The sequence below is a fragment of the Sesamum indicum genome, linkage group LG13, assembly GCF_026168435.1.
Source record: "Sesamum indicum cultivar Baizhima isolate 11 linkage group LG13, ASM2616843v1, whole genome shotgun sequence".
Classification (NCBI taxonomy): Eukaryota; Viridiplantae; Streptophyta; class Magnoliopsida; order Lamiales; family Pedaliaceae; genus Sesamum; species Sesamum indicum.
The window spans coordinates 1,551,222-1,568,416 of NC_142669.1; the positions used below are offsets into that span (position 1 = coordinate 1,551,222).

Sequence of the window (17,195 nt, forward strand, 5' to 3'; positions counted from 1 at the left end):
ACCACTGGAATGGTAAAAAAAATTCTATGTTCATCTCCTTAAACTCATTTTTCTTAGTCCATGTTCATCTCATTAAGCTGATTTTTTGTAGATAAGTGAACACATGCTCCACAACTTTACACAATGCTCAAAAAGTGAACCAATCTTCTATTAGTGGAGTCCCTTGTCTCACAAAAGGAGGAAAGAATTTTATCACAATGATAAACTTAAGTGCAGCATTGGATGCAACTAAAAAGAAGAAGAAGAAAATAGCTAAGAAGGCAAAATGAGATGCATTGGCAGTAAGTTTTTTGGCTTGTATAGCAATAGATTTTTGATGACTTGTTGGCAGCCGTTTTTGGTTTGTATAGCATCAGGTTTTTTGCTTGTATTAACAAGGGAAATTTGTGAAGTTTCAAGGAACAAAATATTGCTAGTTATTATAAGAAGACTTTTGTTACTTTTGTCAAAACCAGTGCATTTGAGTATATTTCTTGTTTTTTTTCAATTTAATTTATTGCTTTTGTGCAATTTAGTTTCCATTTTTATTGCTTTCAGAATTTATCCTTACACATTTAAACACAACATAAACTATAATTACTTGCAAAAAAGGCATATTCATTAGTCCTTTTACACATAATTGACCATTACTAAAAGGTCATCTAGTAATATATAAGAACATCAAATAATGCATAATAACTTAATTGTTCAAGCTACCAACATACATAACAACAGCAAAAAAAATCCAACCATTCAAAATTTGATTTCTTCGACGCAATTTTTGAATTTCTTCTTCTTGCAAATTCAATTGGCGCAACAAACCGGGAATTATTACGGTAGCTCTTAAGCACATTGGTGGATCAAACCACATAAAAAAAATCCACATCCACCTCTACCTCTCCTCGAAGAACAAGTATAAAACCTTCTACCTGGGTTGTCATTTGTCCATGAGGTCCTCAAATGAGCAGCTTTCTGACAATAGCATTCAATATTTGAAGAATTTTGAGATGTTTGTGACATCTTTTGGCCTATGAAAAAAAGATGAGAATGTTGTCTGGTGTTTGTGGGTTGTTTAGATATATATTAGCAAAAAAATGTGTCTTTGGCGCCATTATTTTCCTCCAAACACTGTACACAAGCATTGTAGTCTGTTTTCAGCACCAATTTAGCAGCTGACTAACGACACGTGACTGTCACATGCCGTTTCCGTCAGTTTTTAACGTCACGGAACTAAAAGTGTTAAAAATTTAGGGTTTTGGGACTACAAGTGTTGACCACGTAAAGCGAGAGATCAAAAGTGAGAATGACCCTATCTAGTGGGACTAAAAGTGAAATTTTGCCTTTTAATATATAAGTGACACTTAGTAGATTTTTCTTCACTCTCTCTCTCTACCGACAACGTTTGGGCTCCCCCCTCGCTGCCCCTTCCTCTTCCTCCATTATACCCAGTCGTCGTCGTCGTCCATCTCTTGTTGCCTCCTCCTCCGCCTCCACTCGTTGTGCCTAGGTTAGTTTATATTTTTTTTATTTTCTATTATTTTTGCTGAATATTTTTAGAAATTTTTTCATCTTGCTACCCTTTCTGAGACCATTCACACCCTACTCTCCTTTCTAAACATTCAACCTTAGAAACTATTAGGCCTATTACCTCAAAATTCCAAGGAGTAAGAATATATCAAAAACTTGCAAAACTCATTTATTAAGATTATGAAGAAATTAGATCTCCGTATTCTGGACCCTCACAAATTCTCACAATTACCAAAGAATTAAGTCTGATTCACAAACTATGAATTTCTTTATATGGATATATCCAGGAGTTGCTTGACTTTGATACCATCAAGTACTAGGATATCACAACCGAGATAAATTTGAGTATAACAACCATTACTGAAACTATGCAAGGAAATACAACGGATCTCAAAAGAGATAAATATACAAATTTATATTATAATAATTATGGAATAATAATTAATTAACAAAATATGAAACAAGAGTTTGAGACAAGTATAGTTGAGAAAAACTTACTGAATTTTCGAATTTGGATACATAAGGAATTTTATAGAATAAACTGGATGTACAAATATATGAACTATCAAAGAAATCCGATTTCTATATTCTTGTGTATTACAAAAGAACTGAGAAGAAATACTTTTGGCAAGAAGCTATTGCTAGAGAGTAGTAAGTGTGTGTGAAAAATGCTCAAATTTTGGTTTTCTCTCTTCCAATTACCTCCATCTAGTGAACCAATTTTGGATTTTTGTTGGAGTGAATTTGATGCCGAAAAAAAAGTAAAAAGACATGGTGTTTTTCTCATTTTGTTTGAGGAGAAAATGTTGAAAGGCTTTGATAATCCTGACAAGATACTAGTGGATAGTTTTTGTTGCGAATATTCTTGAATTCATATGGACTTTTTCCCCAATTAGACAATCAGAGGATGCAATTTGTGAAAATTTTTCAGTAGCCAATTTGTGAGGTGTTGGCTGGGGCTCCTTTAGGGGGCATATTTTGAATGAAAATGGATTTTGTTGAAAGATGTCCTCATAAAATTGTTGAGTTTTTGGTGGATCTTCATAGATCCTGTTATGCCTTTGATCAAGGAATGTTTGTCATTTCTGCTGGATCACTTTAAGTTTATCCGTTGATTCGTTCATCTTCAATAATTACATCAAGATGAAAATATGATTTTTCAAGGTATGGTGAATTTGGGAAATTGGCTGGTGTGGAATTTGTTGGTGAACTGGTTGGTCTAGTAGTAGAAGTCCCTGCAATATTTTTGTACGTTTGGGTAAGTTTGGAAAGAGCAAGAAGAATTGGTTTCCCCAATGGTTAAAGTATAATTTGGAAAATTGAGTATGTTAGTTATCTAATTAGTTGGAGGGCATTTTTAATTTTACAAAAAAAAAGTGTGACAGTGTCATTAACCGTCATTTGTTAGTATGTATCTCCTTTTATTTTTATATTAGTATAGATTATTATAAATTAAAAAATAAAAAAGAGAATTATTTCCCACGTTATAAGTGACTATAACTTAAAAACAATGATAGAGATCAATATATATACTTTCGATCACGACCAAACAAAATCAATACAAGCTTAGGTATCGACCATGGCTAGCCAACATTGTCATGATTTTTAGCAGTGTAATTTCACTTTTCATACCAAAGTATACCCCTTTTCAGTTTGAGTACCTCAGGTTTTCAAGTCATTAGATTTGATATCCAATGTTTTTAATTTTCATCCGCCTGAGTACCCTCTATTAAGTTGACCGTTAAAACAAATGATCAACCCAATTTTAGAGGAAATAGGCGTGAGCTTGTCTATATAAGGACATATTTGGCTGTCATTTTATTCAACACACGAAAAAAATTCTACTTTGATTCATTTTAATTTTAATTTTATAGTTGAGGATAATAATTTAAAATAATACATATTTAATTCAAATTTTAGCAAAAAAATACTAATTCAAATCGTTATAGAAATATCAATTCAAACATTCCTCCGAATTCAAATCATTATGTAAACAAAAATGTGTACTTATGTAAACATTCCTCCCAATTAGCTGTTTGTCATTTGCACAATAGTTTGTGGTTGGGACAATGTTTTTTAAGGCAATTGGGTAGGATTTTTTGATTGAATTGAAGGGGATAGAATTTGTAAAGGTTTCTGATTTTGAGGACTTTGGGGTTTCAGCAATTGCAATTTTTCTGGTGTATTGGAGTCTTGAGAGAAGAGTATTATAATTTGAGAATTTGAGATGGACTTTTTCTAAAGGACTTACCTTTAGCCTTGATTCTTTTGTTGATTTTGACATTCTTGCAAAAATTTTCTTGTCAAAAAATCAAGAATATAATTGCGAGTCCCCTTAATATATTCGATATCAATATCAAAGACTGATAATAAAGCTTTTCATCTAGCAAAAATTTATTTTGAAACTAAATTGTTGACATCCTTCGTAAGCACATTTTTTGGAACCCTACAATCTATTTTTAAAAGAAAATTTTGATTTAATAAATCATCTTGGAATTTAGAAATGCATAAAACAATAGATAGATTTTTTTTTTATTATAGGATAATTTTGGCTGCAGTCTTCTCCAAAATAATATTGTACTATCGTTTCTTTTTCTTCAATAATTTGACTAAGAATGCCTCCATATCCTATTTCAGATGCATCTGTTTGGATAATTTTAGGTGCAGTGGGATGACATATACTTAAACAAAGAATTTCTTTAATTTTTCTTTTTAACTTCTTTACTAAATCAATATGAAGTTGATGACCATGGTGGTGGAGGAGTTTTTATCCTATCATATAATGGTTTGCATATTTGTCTAAGGTTAAGGTTTATGAGACATAATTTAAAACTACTCAGAAATCTTTGTAATTGTGTTTTATCTAGGACTTGTTCTAGAAATTTTTCTCCAAATTGTAAAGATCTTTGGATTGGGAAAATAGTTACTTGGTGGATTTGATGCCATAAAAATATGACATTTGTTTGGAAGAATTTTGTTTTTGGGGCTGATACAACAAGACCATTTTCTTTTATGAGTTTAAGGAAAATTTGCAGATTTTTCTAGTGTTTTTCTATATTTTTCATTAAAAACTAAGACATCATCGATATAGACTATGGTAAAAGAGGTATATGGGTAAAAATATCATTCATAATCTTTTGGAATTTTAAGGGAGCATTAAAACTAAATGGCATAACATTCCATTCAAATTGGCTAAAAGGGAGAGGAAAAGCTATCTTATAGCTATCTTTTTCATCTATTTGAATTTGCCAAAATTCAAACTTTATGTCAAATTTAGAAAAAAAAAATTGCATTATAAAGTCTTTTAAGAAGATCTGACTTATTGGATATGGGATACTTGATCCATCTTAATGCTTTATTTAGAGACTTGTAATTTATCACTAACCTAGGAGTTCCCCTTTCTAATTCAGCATTTCTCTGAGCATAGAAGGTTGAACAAGACAAAGGAGATTTTGAAGGACGAACTAAATTTTTGTTAAGAAGATCTTGGATTTCTTTCTTACAGTATTCTGATAATTCTTGGTTCATTTGGATTTCCCTAGCTTTGGTTGGAATTTGTTCTTTCATCAAAATCAGTTTCATATGGGAGGGTGATAAAATATTTTTTTCTTTCCCAAAAAGTATTTTGTAGTTCAGAATAGACTTGGCTTTGTATTTGGCTTTTGAATTCAAGGATTTTCTTTTGCACAAAAGGAGCAGAGATTTGTTCTTCTATTTTCTTGTGAGAAATTTCATCCTTTTAGGAAAAGAATTTGTTTTTCTTTATTATTAATGTTTTCTTGGAATATGAAGGTATCTTGGACAACTTTGATGTCTCTTTGGGTTACAAAAAATTGAAATTGAAATAAATTTCTTTCCCATTACTTTGGTTCTAATTCCTTTAGAACAAACATTTATTGGATAGAGCATTTGAAGGAAAGAATTTTCTAAAATTATTGGAGTACTAAGGTCTTTAACTAGAACAAAACTGGTTTTGGAAACAAATTCCATCATTGAAAATATTTCTTTTGAAAGTTTGAAATTAATTTTAACAATGATTGAATTAGCAGCTGAAAGTTTTTCTTTGGTTTTTTGCAAAATATTTGGTAGGGATTAACCCTTCTTGGATGCAATTCATGTCAGCACCTGAATCCATTAATGCAATAGCAGTTAATTTAAAATCATCAATAACTAGATTAATTTTTACGTACCATTTTTGGTAGACAATTCCAGAGATAGAGTTGACGAATGATTCTTCTTCTTCAGAAGTCTTAGATGGAGATGCTTTACTGGAATTTTCTCTATAAATATGATTTTGGAGTTTTATAATTAAAACTCTTGTTGTAATTGGTCATAATTTTCTTTTAGAGTTTTGACCTCTCTTTTTAATTGTCTAACTTCATGTTTTAAATATAATATGGAGACTTTAGAGTTGGAGGATTCAAACATATTCATAATTTATGAAAAATCTGTTTTGGGAGGAGGTTTCGATTTCTAAGGAATTTCATTTGAGATTAATTCTTGGAGTTTATGAAAATAAGTGTCATTGTCTTCAAGATTTTGAGTTTTTTCAATAAGATCTAAGATTAAGAAAAATTGATTGGTTAAAATAGCTATTTGTTTATTACAAAAGTATAATCCTGGGGGAGACCCAATACATTTATTATTTTCTTCTGGGTTAGAATTCTGGGACTCTTCTTCTGAAGAAGTATACCCTTCTTCTTGTTCGACTTAATCTAATTGTTCTTATAGATTGGGGTTTTCATATACCATTTCAAATATTTTTAAGTCTTCTTCATATAAGATATTCAACAATTGATTTGTTAAATCTTCTCCTAAACTTAATTCATGAATTTTTTGTCTCGTCCTACAACTATTGGCATAATGACCGGGCTTTTGACACTTGTGACAGATAATGGAATTAGGGACTTTTGAATATTTTTTCTTAGGGAAACTCTTCTTTGAAAATTAGACTTAGAAGGGATTTTAGAAAAAGGAATTTTCTTTGAAAACTTATACCTATGGGTGTTATGGTGCTTTGTTTTTGAAGAGGGTGATTGTATGTTTTTAAATCCAAATTTTTCACACTAACTTCTCAGTTCTTTTCTGGTAGTAAGGTTTTGTTTCTTTAATTGGCTTTTAAAGTAAAATCATTACATAATTGTAATCCTACCAAATTAACATTATTATTATAATTTATCCATAAGAAAGAGATGCAATATTTCTATATTTTTTCTTAATTTTCTCACGGACTTTTTCTGTAAAGAATTTTGGTAAACCTAAAATAAATTTTTCTTTCCAAAAATAACTATCTACATCACTTCTATCATATATTTTTGATAGAAAAACATCTTTATACCATCGAAAACCATAGAGTTTTCTGACTTTGTAAAAATTTTGTACTTCTTTCTTGATATATTTCAGAATTACCGATAAAATGAATGATAATAGTATAATTAGAGAGCATATTGCATTATGAATTGGTCTCCTATCATCACTATTAACAATATTTTCTTTTGCATCTCTTTTAACAGTTGAAAGAATTTGGATTTTTGCTTCAGGAGTTATGGTATTATCCCACCATCTTTTTAATCGACTGCTAAACCCTAAAATAAGATTTTTTGCAGCGTCTTCATTTGATAGGCATGCCCTTTCTTTATAAATATTTGATACCATAACCATTTATTTACATAAGCTAAGAATTTGATATTCAGATAAGGTATCTAAATTCCATTCATAAACTTCCATTAAAGGATCTAAAATTTTGGACTTCTTTTATCCTTAGATCAGAGGGAGTTTGTTTGTAATAACTGCTGTAAGATTGCAAATTTCGGACAGGGTAAATTGAATTTGGAATTTGTTTTTATCAGAAGCTTCAAGATTTTGTTCAATTATGTTAATGATTTTGTCTTTGCCTAGATCTCTTAGTCTTTCTTGGATTCCTAAAAGAATGAATTTTTTTTTAATTTAATTTTGGTATATAATCATAAATTTGAAAAGGAAGACTATCAGCAGTAACATTAAAGATTGGATCTTTGGAAGTAATTATGGAAGAAGATGAGGGATTCAGATCTCCTTTTCTGAAATTTCTTCAACCTTAGTTTCATTTCGATCAATTATTTTCCTATAGAATGGAGAATTTAATTTGAGAAATTATTTTGCTTGGTATAACAGTACTTACCTCGTTGGTGGTTGGCTCACTAACAGGAAGGCACTTGATGACTTGACCTTTTATGGAGATTCCCGATTCCTCTAATGGTGGATGTTCATTGGAGACTGTTGACCCATCAAGTTTCGTCCATTTTTTTTAGAGTTTTTTGGATGAGTGTTAATTTATCTTCTCCATATGTTTGACATAAATAAGAGAAAAAAGGAATATTTTGTTTAATGTATGACATAGACTCATACCATTGAAATTTGATGTTTGCTCGTTGAGATTCAGAAAAACTACTCATGAACCATTTCCTATCTTCTGAAAGAGAGTCTTTTTTAAGAAAATCTTTATCAATTTTTTGTAATAGTAAGGATCTGTGGGAGTGCAGAATTCGGAGGTCCAGTATCCTCATAATCTTGATAAATGGGTTGTGCAAGATTTTGATTTATTCTTATTCCCTAGAATTTTGAGGTAGTAGGCCTAATAGTTTCTTAGGTTGAATGTCTAGAAGGAATAGCAGGGTGAGAGTTTTGTTGTAATGTTTTAATAATTTTGTTTATTTTGCACGAGACGCTCCAGAAGCTGATGGACGATCATCAACCCAGCCCACGGTCGACGACCATGATACTCTGGCCGTATCAAACGCTTTTGGTGGCGATGATCGAGCAGCAATTATGGCTAGCTGCAGTCGAGGGCAAGAACAAGAGTCGTGTATTCGGCCTTAGTTCTGAGGCCTACGCCTCCAACCGGATATTCACCATCTCCACCGCCACCGCCAAACTTGGACATGGAGGATCACATGGTTCGGGTGGAGATGATGATGGTCGACATGATGACCACAATGAGGTCCATGCAGGCCAGCTCCTTGACTGGGGACCATCACAGCACCTCTCCTGTCCCGAACAAGGACGATATGGACATCGCTGATGAGGAAGATTGGATAATATTTTATATTAATATAATATTTTTTTCCTAATGATTCATATTCATAATGTTTATTACATTCCATTATTTAATATGTACTCAATTACTTAAAACCATACATATAATTAAATTTAATAATAATTATAAAAATCTAATTATTTAAAAATTTTATAATGAAAAAAAACAGGAACAATTTTAGTAATTTTAAATAAAATATTACAAATTTTACAAACACCACCGTCCCAAATACCATTGCTAAAATAATTCTACAAAAGTATTCATAAAAAATTTTGACTGTTCCTAAATTCATTCCAATCAAAATAATGCATACACCATAATGTGTTCCAAAACAAAATCCTAAAACAGTTATAAGAGACTGTTCCAAATAAATAAAAAATCGTGCCTAATAAAATTCCGAAAATTGAACACCATACAATTCCAATGACCGTTCCTAAATATATCACCATCATAAATAACAACAATTCCAAAATTCAGCCAAAAGTATTACAAAAATAGTTCCAAATTTATCCCGAATTAAATTATATAACGTTCCAAAATTTATCCAATGTGTTCCTATCAAACAAATCAAATTTTCATATTTAAATACACTATTAGGAAGGGTCAAGACTGAAGAACAATGTGACACAATGGGGAATGGTCCTCCATCAATTGTTCCTAAATTTTAGGAACCTGTCTATAACGACGGAATGCATATCGTTCCAAAGACCGATTCAAATTAGTTTCTTCAATTTCAAATCATTCCAAAAGGCAAAAAAATGTTCCAAAATCCGGTACAAATTTCACATTTTTTATAGTGTACAATTAATTATCATTTTTTTTTTGTTAAAAATAAGTTGAGAACAGTTATACTTTTGAACGACACAAATTAAGTTTATTTAAGCCAAAAATTATATATGGTTGGTATAAGTACCGAAAGGGATTAATGATTTCGTAGAAATTCTCATTGCCTTTGGAAAGGAATTAGTGATTCCATCCCAAAAACATGGTATTAGCTATTCCTCGAGCTTGGGAATGGAACTTTTTTCTTCTTAACAAACCTTGTCATTTCATTATACAAAGAATTAATATTTCTGGGGTATATTTTACCAAGTATGGTTTTTTTATTAATCCAAAATATTGTTTTGAATTAATAACAAATTATTGGGAACAAAAAATTAATTCATTGATTTTTATATTTAGTTTTAATTGTTATTAATCTAAAATATTTCTTTTTTTGAGTATTGAGACATAATTGTAAATGCAATGTGATCCAATAGATTCATTCATTTGTTTGCTCAAATTAATGCAATTTCTTTTGCAGAAAATACTATCTATGTGTAGATTCTAGCAATAAATTATTTTTTAAATAAATAAATTAATTTTTTCATATATATTTTTTAATAACATATAAGATATTTTATAAATTGCTTATAACATTCTATAAGTAATTTTTTAAAATATTACTATTACCACAAAAATTATTTTATTCCATCACTAATCATTTCTTTCTAATTATTAATTGTGTGAATGAAATCAATTAAGGAATGACAATTTCATCGCTTTTTAATTTTTTATGTATACTAATCATATGAATGCTATTCAAATATGATTTGTTTTTTTATCTTTATTCAATTCCTAAATTCATTCCATTCTTATATACCAATTATGCCCTAAGAGTTTTCTAGACAACTTTTACGGTTTATTAATAAAACTGTACATATTAAACTTTTTCCTCAAACACTGTAACTTTACCTTTTTTCCACTTTCCACTTCTGTTTTTAAAACCCTCTCAAATTTCGCTACAGCTAAACTTATAATTTTTTCTACAGCTTATTTCATGAGATAGTTACACCACTGTCTTTTGAAATTTACTTCTATTCAACAAATGGATACATCAGTTAGTCAAAATGTACGAAATTCACTGATATCAACAAAAGAATTGATGAATGAAAATCTATATTTATCCCAATTTTTCATTCAACTCTTTTGTTGATATCAGGAAATTTCATAAATTTTACTAATAAATGGATCTATTGATTAAACGGTAACAAACGTTGGGTATATTAGGTATAAATTCTCAAATTACAAAAAATATACGTATAAGAACTCCAACCCAAAAATAAAAAATAATGTACTTATTTCTATTTCCATTACAGAAGATGAAACCATTCCAAACATACCCTAAATACTTCCCAGCAAAAAGCCCAGAGGGTATCTACTGATCTCGGTTTGAGATTGTGTATTGAATTTTTGTTCACAAACTCACCAACACTTGGGCAATTCAAACCCCAACACAGATTCTCCATTGATTGTGTGTCCTCGAAATTTTGGCACACAACAAGTCATCATAGAGCATTTAATCTATGGCTTGGATCAACATTAAATGAGTTGACTCTTTTTCATGTCGCAGCAAAGCCATAAAATTTTGCCCTTCCTCTCTCAATTCAACTCCTCTTCTTTTCTTCTATGTGACTCTCCCACCATGGGGCGCAAGAAGCTCGCGATGCGGCGAATAGAGAACCCGACCTCCCGTCAAGTAACGTACGCGAAGCGCAAGGATGGCATTGTCAAAAAGGCCAACGAGCTGTCCGTCTTGTGCGACACGGATGTTGCCCTAATCATGTTTTCGCCCACCGGCCGCCTCACTAGCTTCGCTAGCAACGGAAGGTTGAGACATATTCTAAGTTGTGCTATATAATAAATCATCAGACTGAAATTTTTTGTTTCAAATTTTATTATACCTTCTATTCTATTTAGAGTTAATTACACTTAAATTATTTCTAAAATTATTAAAATTATACTTTTTTTTCAAAAAAAAATTGAAATTACATTTACACCTCTGAATATTCTAGATTTACACCTGACCCCCTTCTTTTAGGATTTGGATGAAAAATACTGACGTAGGCAAAGAAAAATACATAAATTTTTAATTTTGCACCTCATTTAATATTTTCATAAATATTTTTATACTTATAAAGGAATAAATCGTAATATATTTATATATATATACATGGAGTGAGGTTCACATTATTACAGTTTTTTCTTCAGAAGTATAAAATTATTAATTACATCAAAATATTTGATGAGGGGTAAAATTACATCAAACTTTCTGCTTATTTCAGCATTTTTCTTCTAAATCTTAAGAAAAGAGGATCAGGTTTAAATAGTGAATTCTCGAAGGGCATGTAAATGCAATTTTCAAACGTTTTTGATAGAAAATGTCATTTTGCATTTTCAGAGGAAGTCTAAGTGTCGTACATACAAAATCTGTTTTTTAAATGAAACAAATGACGTAATATTTGTATTCATGGCATATATATTACATAAAATAAAAGATATAACGGAATTTGAATAAAAAATCCAATTCGATATATCATCCTGGATTTTCCACCCTTTCCACCCTTTAGTTTAGGATCTCCTGAATTTAGTAAGAATTTGCGGCAATTAATTCAGTCGGATGGTGAAAAATTAAAAAAGAGATAATGAAATAACATTTTTTTTACGGGTTAATAGCAATTTACCCCCGTATGATATTGAAAATGAGCATATTACCCCATATAAAAAATATAGCAATTTACTTCCTATATTTTTTAAAAAAAAATTGTATTTTAAAAAATACAGGGAGGTAAATCGTTATTTATTTTTTTATAATGGGATAATTTGCTCATTTGCGATATCACAAGAGGATTGCTTGCATTTTTTCCTTTTTTCGACAGATGTATAAGCTGAGTAATAAGTGCTTAATTCTTTGTGAATTAATGAGTGTTTTTGGTTGAGAATAACTTATATTTAATTTGTTGATGAGCAGGGTTGAGGATATCTTCCTTCGTTTCGTTGACAGGCCTGATGAGCTAAGAGGAGGGTGTGTGCTTAATTCTACCATCATTGTTCTAACCTTTTTATTTCATCCAATTAAAATTGCTTTTACTTAAAAATAATATATTATTTATTTCAAATAATTGTTCTAACAATTCTCTACGATTTGTTTCACATCCATGCAGGCCTATTAATAATGAAGAGGTACGTAACGTACGTCGATAATAATTTCGTATCGTGCTCTCTCTCTCTTTCTTTTTTTTTTTTTTTTTTTTTCTGCATGCATTCATCCTCATTCACGCATACGTTCAGATTTTGAACTTTAGAGGTATTGAGGCTCAAACCACCTACTAGGCTGTGCTCTGAGGGAACACCTAACATTGTGTTTCAAACACTATGGTTTGGAAAATGGGTGAATAGCAATTTATCCCCATGTAATATTGAAAATGAGCATATTATCCCCCTATAAAAAAAATATAGTAATTTACCCCCCTATACTTTTTAAAATAAAACAATTTACCTCCTTATATAGGGAGGTAAATTACTTTATTTTGAAAAATATAAGGAGGTAAATCGTTATTTGTTTTTTTATAAGGAATAATTTGCTCATTTACGATATTACAAGAGAGTTGTTTGTATTTTTCCCTCTGAAAAATAGAAGATTTTTTGTTTGGTTTCATTTTCAAAAGGCGATTTCAGTTATATAAATTTTAAATTGTGATATCATGTCTCGTTAGGCGTTTTGCTTGTGTGATTTGATCATAAATTTCAGAAAATCAATACATATTTTTATATAAAAAGTTAGGATTAATTACACTTAAATTCTTTTTGAAAGTGTTAAGTTTACATTTTCTATTATAAAAGTTTTGAAATTACACTTACACCGTCTCCGAAAATTTATTGTCTACAGCTAACTCTTTTTTTGTTAGAATTTAGATGAAAAATATGATGTTAGCAAAATAAAATTACATGAAATTCCAATTTTTTAACCCTCATTTAACGTTTTCATGTAATAATTTTGTACGTATGGAAGGAAAATGTAATAATATTATCCTCATTCCATATATCTATGTTACATTTAGGATAAACTACAACTGTCTCTCCTGAGGTTTCGTACATAATTACGAATACCCCCTTGTTGTTTGAAAATTTACTAATACCCCCTAATTTTAATAGCAGTCTAACAATTAGTCCACCTCATTAGGTTTTCATCTATTTTATGGTGAACTGACCAAAATGCCCTCGTGAATTAAAAATTATAATTTTATTTATTTTTTAAAATTTTTTGATTTTTTTATTAAGTGGATAATTTTTTCATGATCTTTAAAAAACTCATCCACCCTGTTCGATTTTTTTATAAATATTTAAATTTTTTTAAAAAAATAATAAATACAATAAAGAAAAAGTTGACAATTTCATACCTCCATCCAAAAATTATATAATTTCTTCAAACATCAGGAGGGGTACTTGTAGTTTTTCAAATAACAAGGAGGTATTCGTAACTATGATAAATTTCAGGGGATGTTTTCGTAATTTATCCTTATATTTATCCCTTTGTAACTACAAAAATAGACATAGGAATGTTAAATGAGGGCAGAACTAAAAATTTATGTAATTCTTTTTTTGCTTACGTCAATACTTTTCATTCAAACTCTAACGGAATGGAGTCAGGTGTAAATTGAGAATTTTCAGAAAAGGTATAAATATAATTTAAAAACTTCTTTAAAAAAATATAATAGAATATTTTTAGAGGGAGTTTAAATATAATTAGCTGCTAAAAAATTATTACATAATACCTTGTTTTTTCATTAGAAAAAATTATTACATATCATTATATTTGAAAAAACATGCCACAAAAAATATCATAATCCAAAATAATAAAAAAAAATCACTTGAAAATATGAAAAATTGAAAATTGAGATAACAAATCTGTATTTTGATGTATGTACTGACTTTTTCATTTGTACGTATAGTTCTTGTCTCAAAGGCTCAAGCAATTAAAGTACGAAGGAGAAATGCTGGAAAAGATAGCAATGTACGTAACTATACCCCTTCTCTCCTTCCATACACATAATTTTATTTTACACTCAATCAAATTATAACGATCTTTTCTGAAAATTAGCATATTTATAAGAAAAAAGTATTATTTTAGTCCGATAAGTATGCCTAATTTTAACTTTAGTCCGATAATTAAGTTCATTTTTGTTTAGGTCCAGTAACTTATGAAATTGCTTACATTTAGTTCTTTGTCAGATTTTCGGACAATTTTACCCTTATACAACATGTCCACATGCACTCATAGGGGTAAAATTGTCCGAAAATATGCCAGGGGACTAAAAGTAAGCAATTTCGTAAGTTACTTGACCTAAACAAAAATAGACATAGTTATTGGACTAAAATTAAAATTAGGCATACTTAACAGACTAAAATAATATTTTTTCCTGTTTATAAATACTCCTTTGTTGTATGAAAATGCTTTTAATAGTCGTCTAAAAACTCCTTTATAAATACCCTCTGATTTTATTAGTCGTCTAAAAACTAGTCCAATCCGTTAATCACCTTTAGATTTTTATTCATTTTTTGTGGTGAACAAACCAAAATGCTTTTGTGGCCTAAGAATTATAATTTTATTTATTTTTTAAAATTTTTTTGAATTTTTTTACGGACTGAGTGGATAATTTTTATTATAATTTTTCAAATTTTTCATCCACTCCATCCGATTTTTTTTTTTAAAAAAAAATACAGTAAGAGCAAAGTTGACAATTTCATACATCTATCCAAAAATTACATAATTTGATCAACTATTAAGGGATATTTATAGTTTTTCAAACGACGAGAAGATATTCGTAATTATACCACAAACCTAAAGTGAATATGTTGTAATTTACCCTTTACATTACTTAAGATAATTACATTTCTGACCAGATTTTCTCTTTGTTTCGCATGAAAATTATATCGCCTTGTTGATCTACTGTCCAAAAATTCCAGTATCGAGGTACCATCTTTTTATTATGAATTAATTATCATTAAAAAATAAAAAATTATGAAAAATATTAGTTAATCATAATTGTGCTGCGACTCTTAGTCATTGTTTGGATGAGTGAGGCAAAATATTATGCAAATATTTTGACCTTAGCTAAAAATTGGGATAATTTTATTTTTTGGTACTTAAAATAAACCCCCTTTCCAGTTTGAGTACCCCAAGTTTTCAAATTATCGAATTTGGTACTCAAACTTTTTTTATTTTCATCCACCTAAGCACCCTGAGTTCCCTTGAATGTTAACACAAAGGGCCAACCCAATTTTAGAGGAAAAAGTAGGCAGGAGCTTGTTTATGTAAAGACATGTTTGGCTGTCATTTTATTCGGTACACGAAAAAAATATGTTTTGATTCATTTCAATTTCAAATTCATAATTAAGTACAATAATTTAAAAATAAATACATAGTTAATCCAATTTTTATCAAAAAAATACCAATTTTACTAGAAAAAGCACTTTTTCTTTTCTTTCTTTCTTTTTGCACGGCTAGTTTATTTGAATTATTACTAGGCGATTATCTTTACATTCACTACACATTTTTGTTTTCATAATAATTTGAATTCGGAGGAATATTTGAATTGATATTTCTATAACGATTTGAATTAGTATTTTTTTTTGCTAAAATTTGAATTAAATATGTATTATTTTAAATTATTGTCCTCAACTATAAAATTAAAATTAAAATGAATCAAAGTATAATTTTTTTCGTGTGTTGAATAAAATGGCAGCCAAATATGTCCTTATATAGACAAGCTCACGCCTATTTCTAAAATTGGGTTGATCGTTTGTTTTAACAGTCAACTTAATAGAGGGTACTCAGGTGGATGAAAATTATAAACATTGGATATCAAATCTAATGATTTGGAAACCTGGGGTACTCAAACTGAAAAGGGGTATACTTTGGTACGAAAAGTGAAATTACACTGCTAAAAATCATGACAATGTTGGCTAGCCATGGTCGATACCTAAGCTTGTATTGATTTTGTTTGGTCGTGATCGAAAGTATATATATTGATCTCTATCATTGTTTTTAAGTTATAGTCACTTATAACGTGGGAAATAATTCTCTTTTTTATTTTTTAATTTATAATAATCTATACTAATATAAAAGAAAAAGGAGATACATACTAACAAATGACGGTTAATGACACTGCCACACCTTTTTTCGTAAAGTAAAAAATGCCCTCCAACTAATTAAATAACTAACATACTCAAATTTCCAAATTATACTTTAACTAATATATTAGTTTTCTTTTTTTTTTTTGTTTTTTCAATGTAATATATTTATTTGTATATTTGGCTCTTATTTTTATAATATATTTTAAAGTATGAAAAATTATTTATTATATACATGCAGAAATGACTAGTATTCAATAAAACAAGAGAAGATTACTAACAACAAAAATAGGTCATATTTTTAATCACTAGAAGAATCATAATATTTAATTTTAGTTAATTGTTGTAGTTAATAACAAATAGGCATAGCAAATAGTTATTGACCATGACCACTTAACGGTTGTTGGTTGTGATTTTTGTGAGGGTGGCTAAAACATTTAGCCATGGCAAATATTTTGACCATGGCTCTTAACCGTGGCAAATAATTTTTTCATGATGGAAAAGCTAATTTTTTGCATCACTTTTATTTAATTATAATTAATAGTAGTTGACATTTACCAACCATAGCTGTTAATATTGTAGGTAATAGTAATTTTTTTTTTCTACTGAATATTGTTACTAATTATATATATTTAGTGACAAAAAAAATTATTTTGTCAAA

General features: G+C 29.4%; 1 protein-coding gene across 1 annotated transcript; it reads left to right on the forward strand.

Annotated features, from left to right (window-relative positions):
• Positions 1-11,007: 11,007 nt before the first annotated feature.
• On the forward strand, positions 11,008-14,716 carry LOC148784356 (agamous-like MADS-box protein AGL104). The gene is made up of 5 exons (XM_088877150.1): positions 11,008-11,230; positions 12,372-12,425; positions 12,565-12,583; positions 14,353-14,418; positions 14,633-14,716. Exons 1-5 carry the CDS (start codon positions 11,046-11,048, stop codon positions 14,714-14,716), a joined length of 408 nt encoding a protein of 135 aa, XP_088733276.1. The 5' UTR covers positions 11,008-11,045.
• The last annotated feature ends 2,479 nt before the right edge of the window (positions 14,717-17,195 follow it).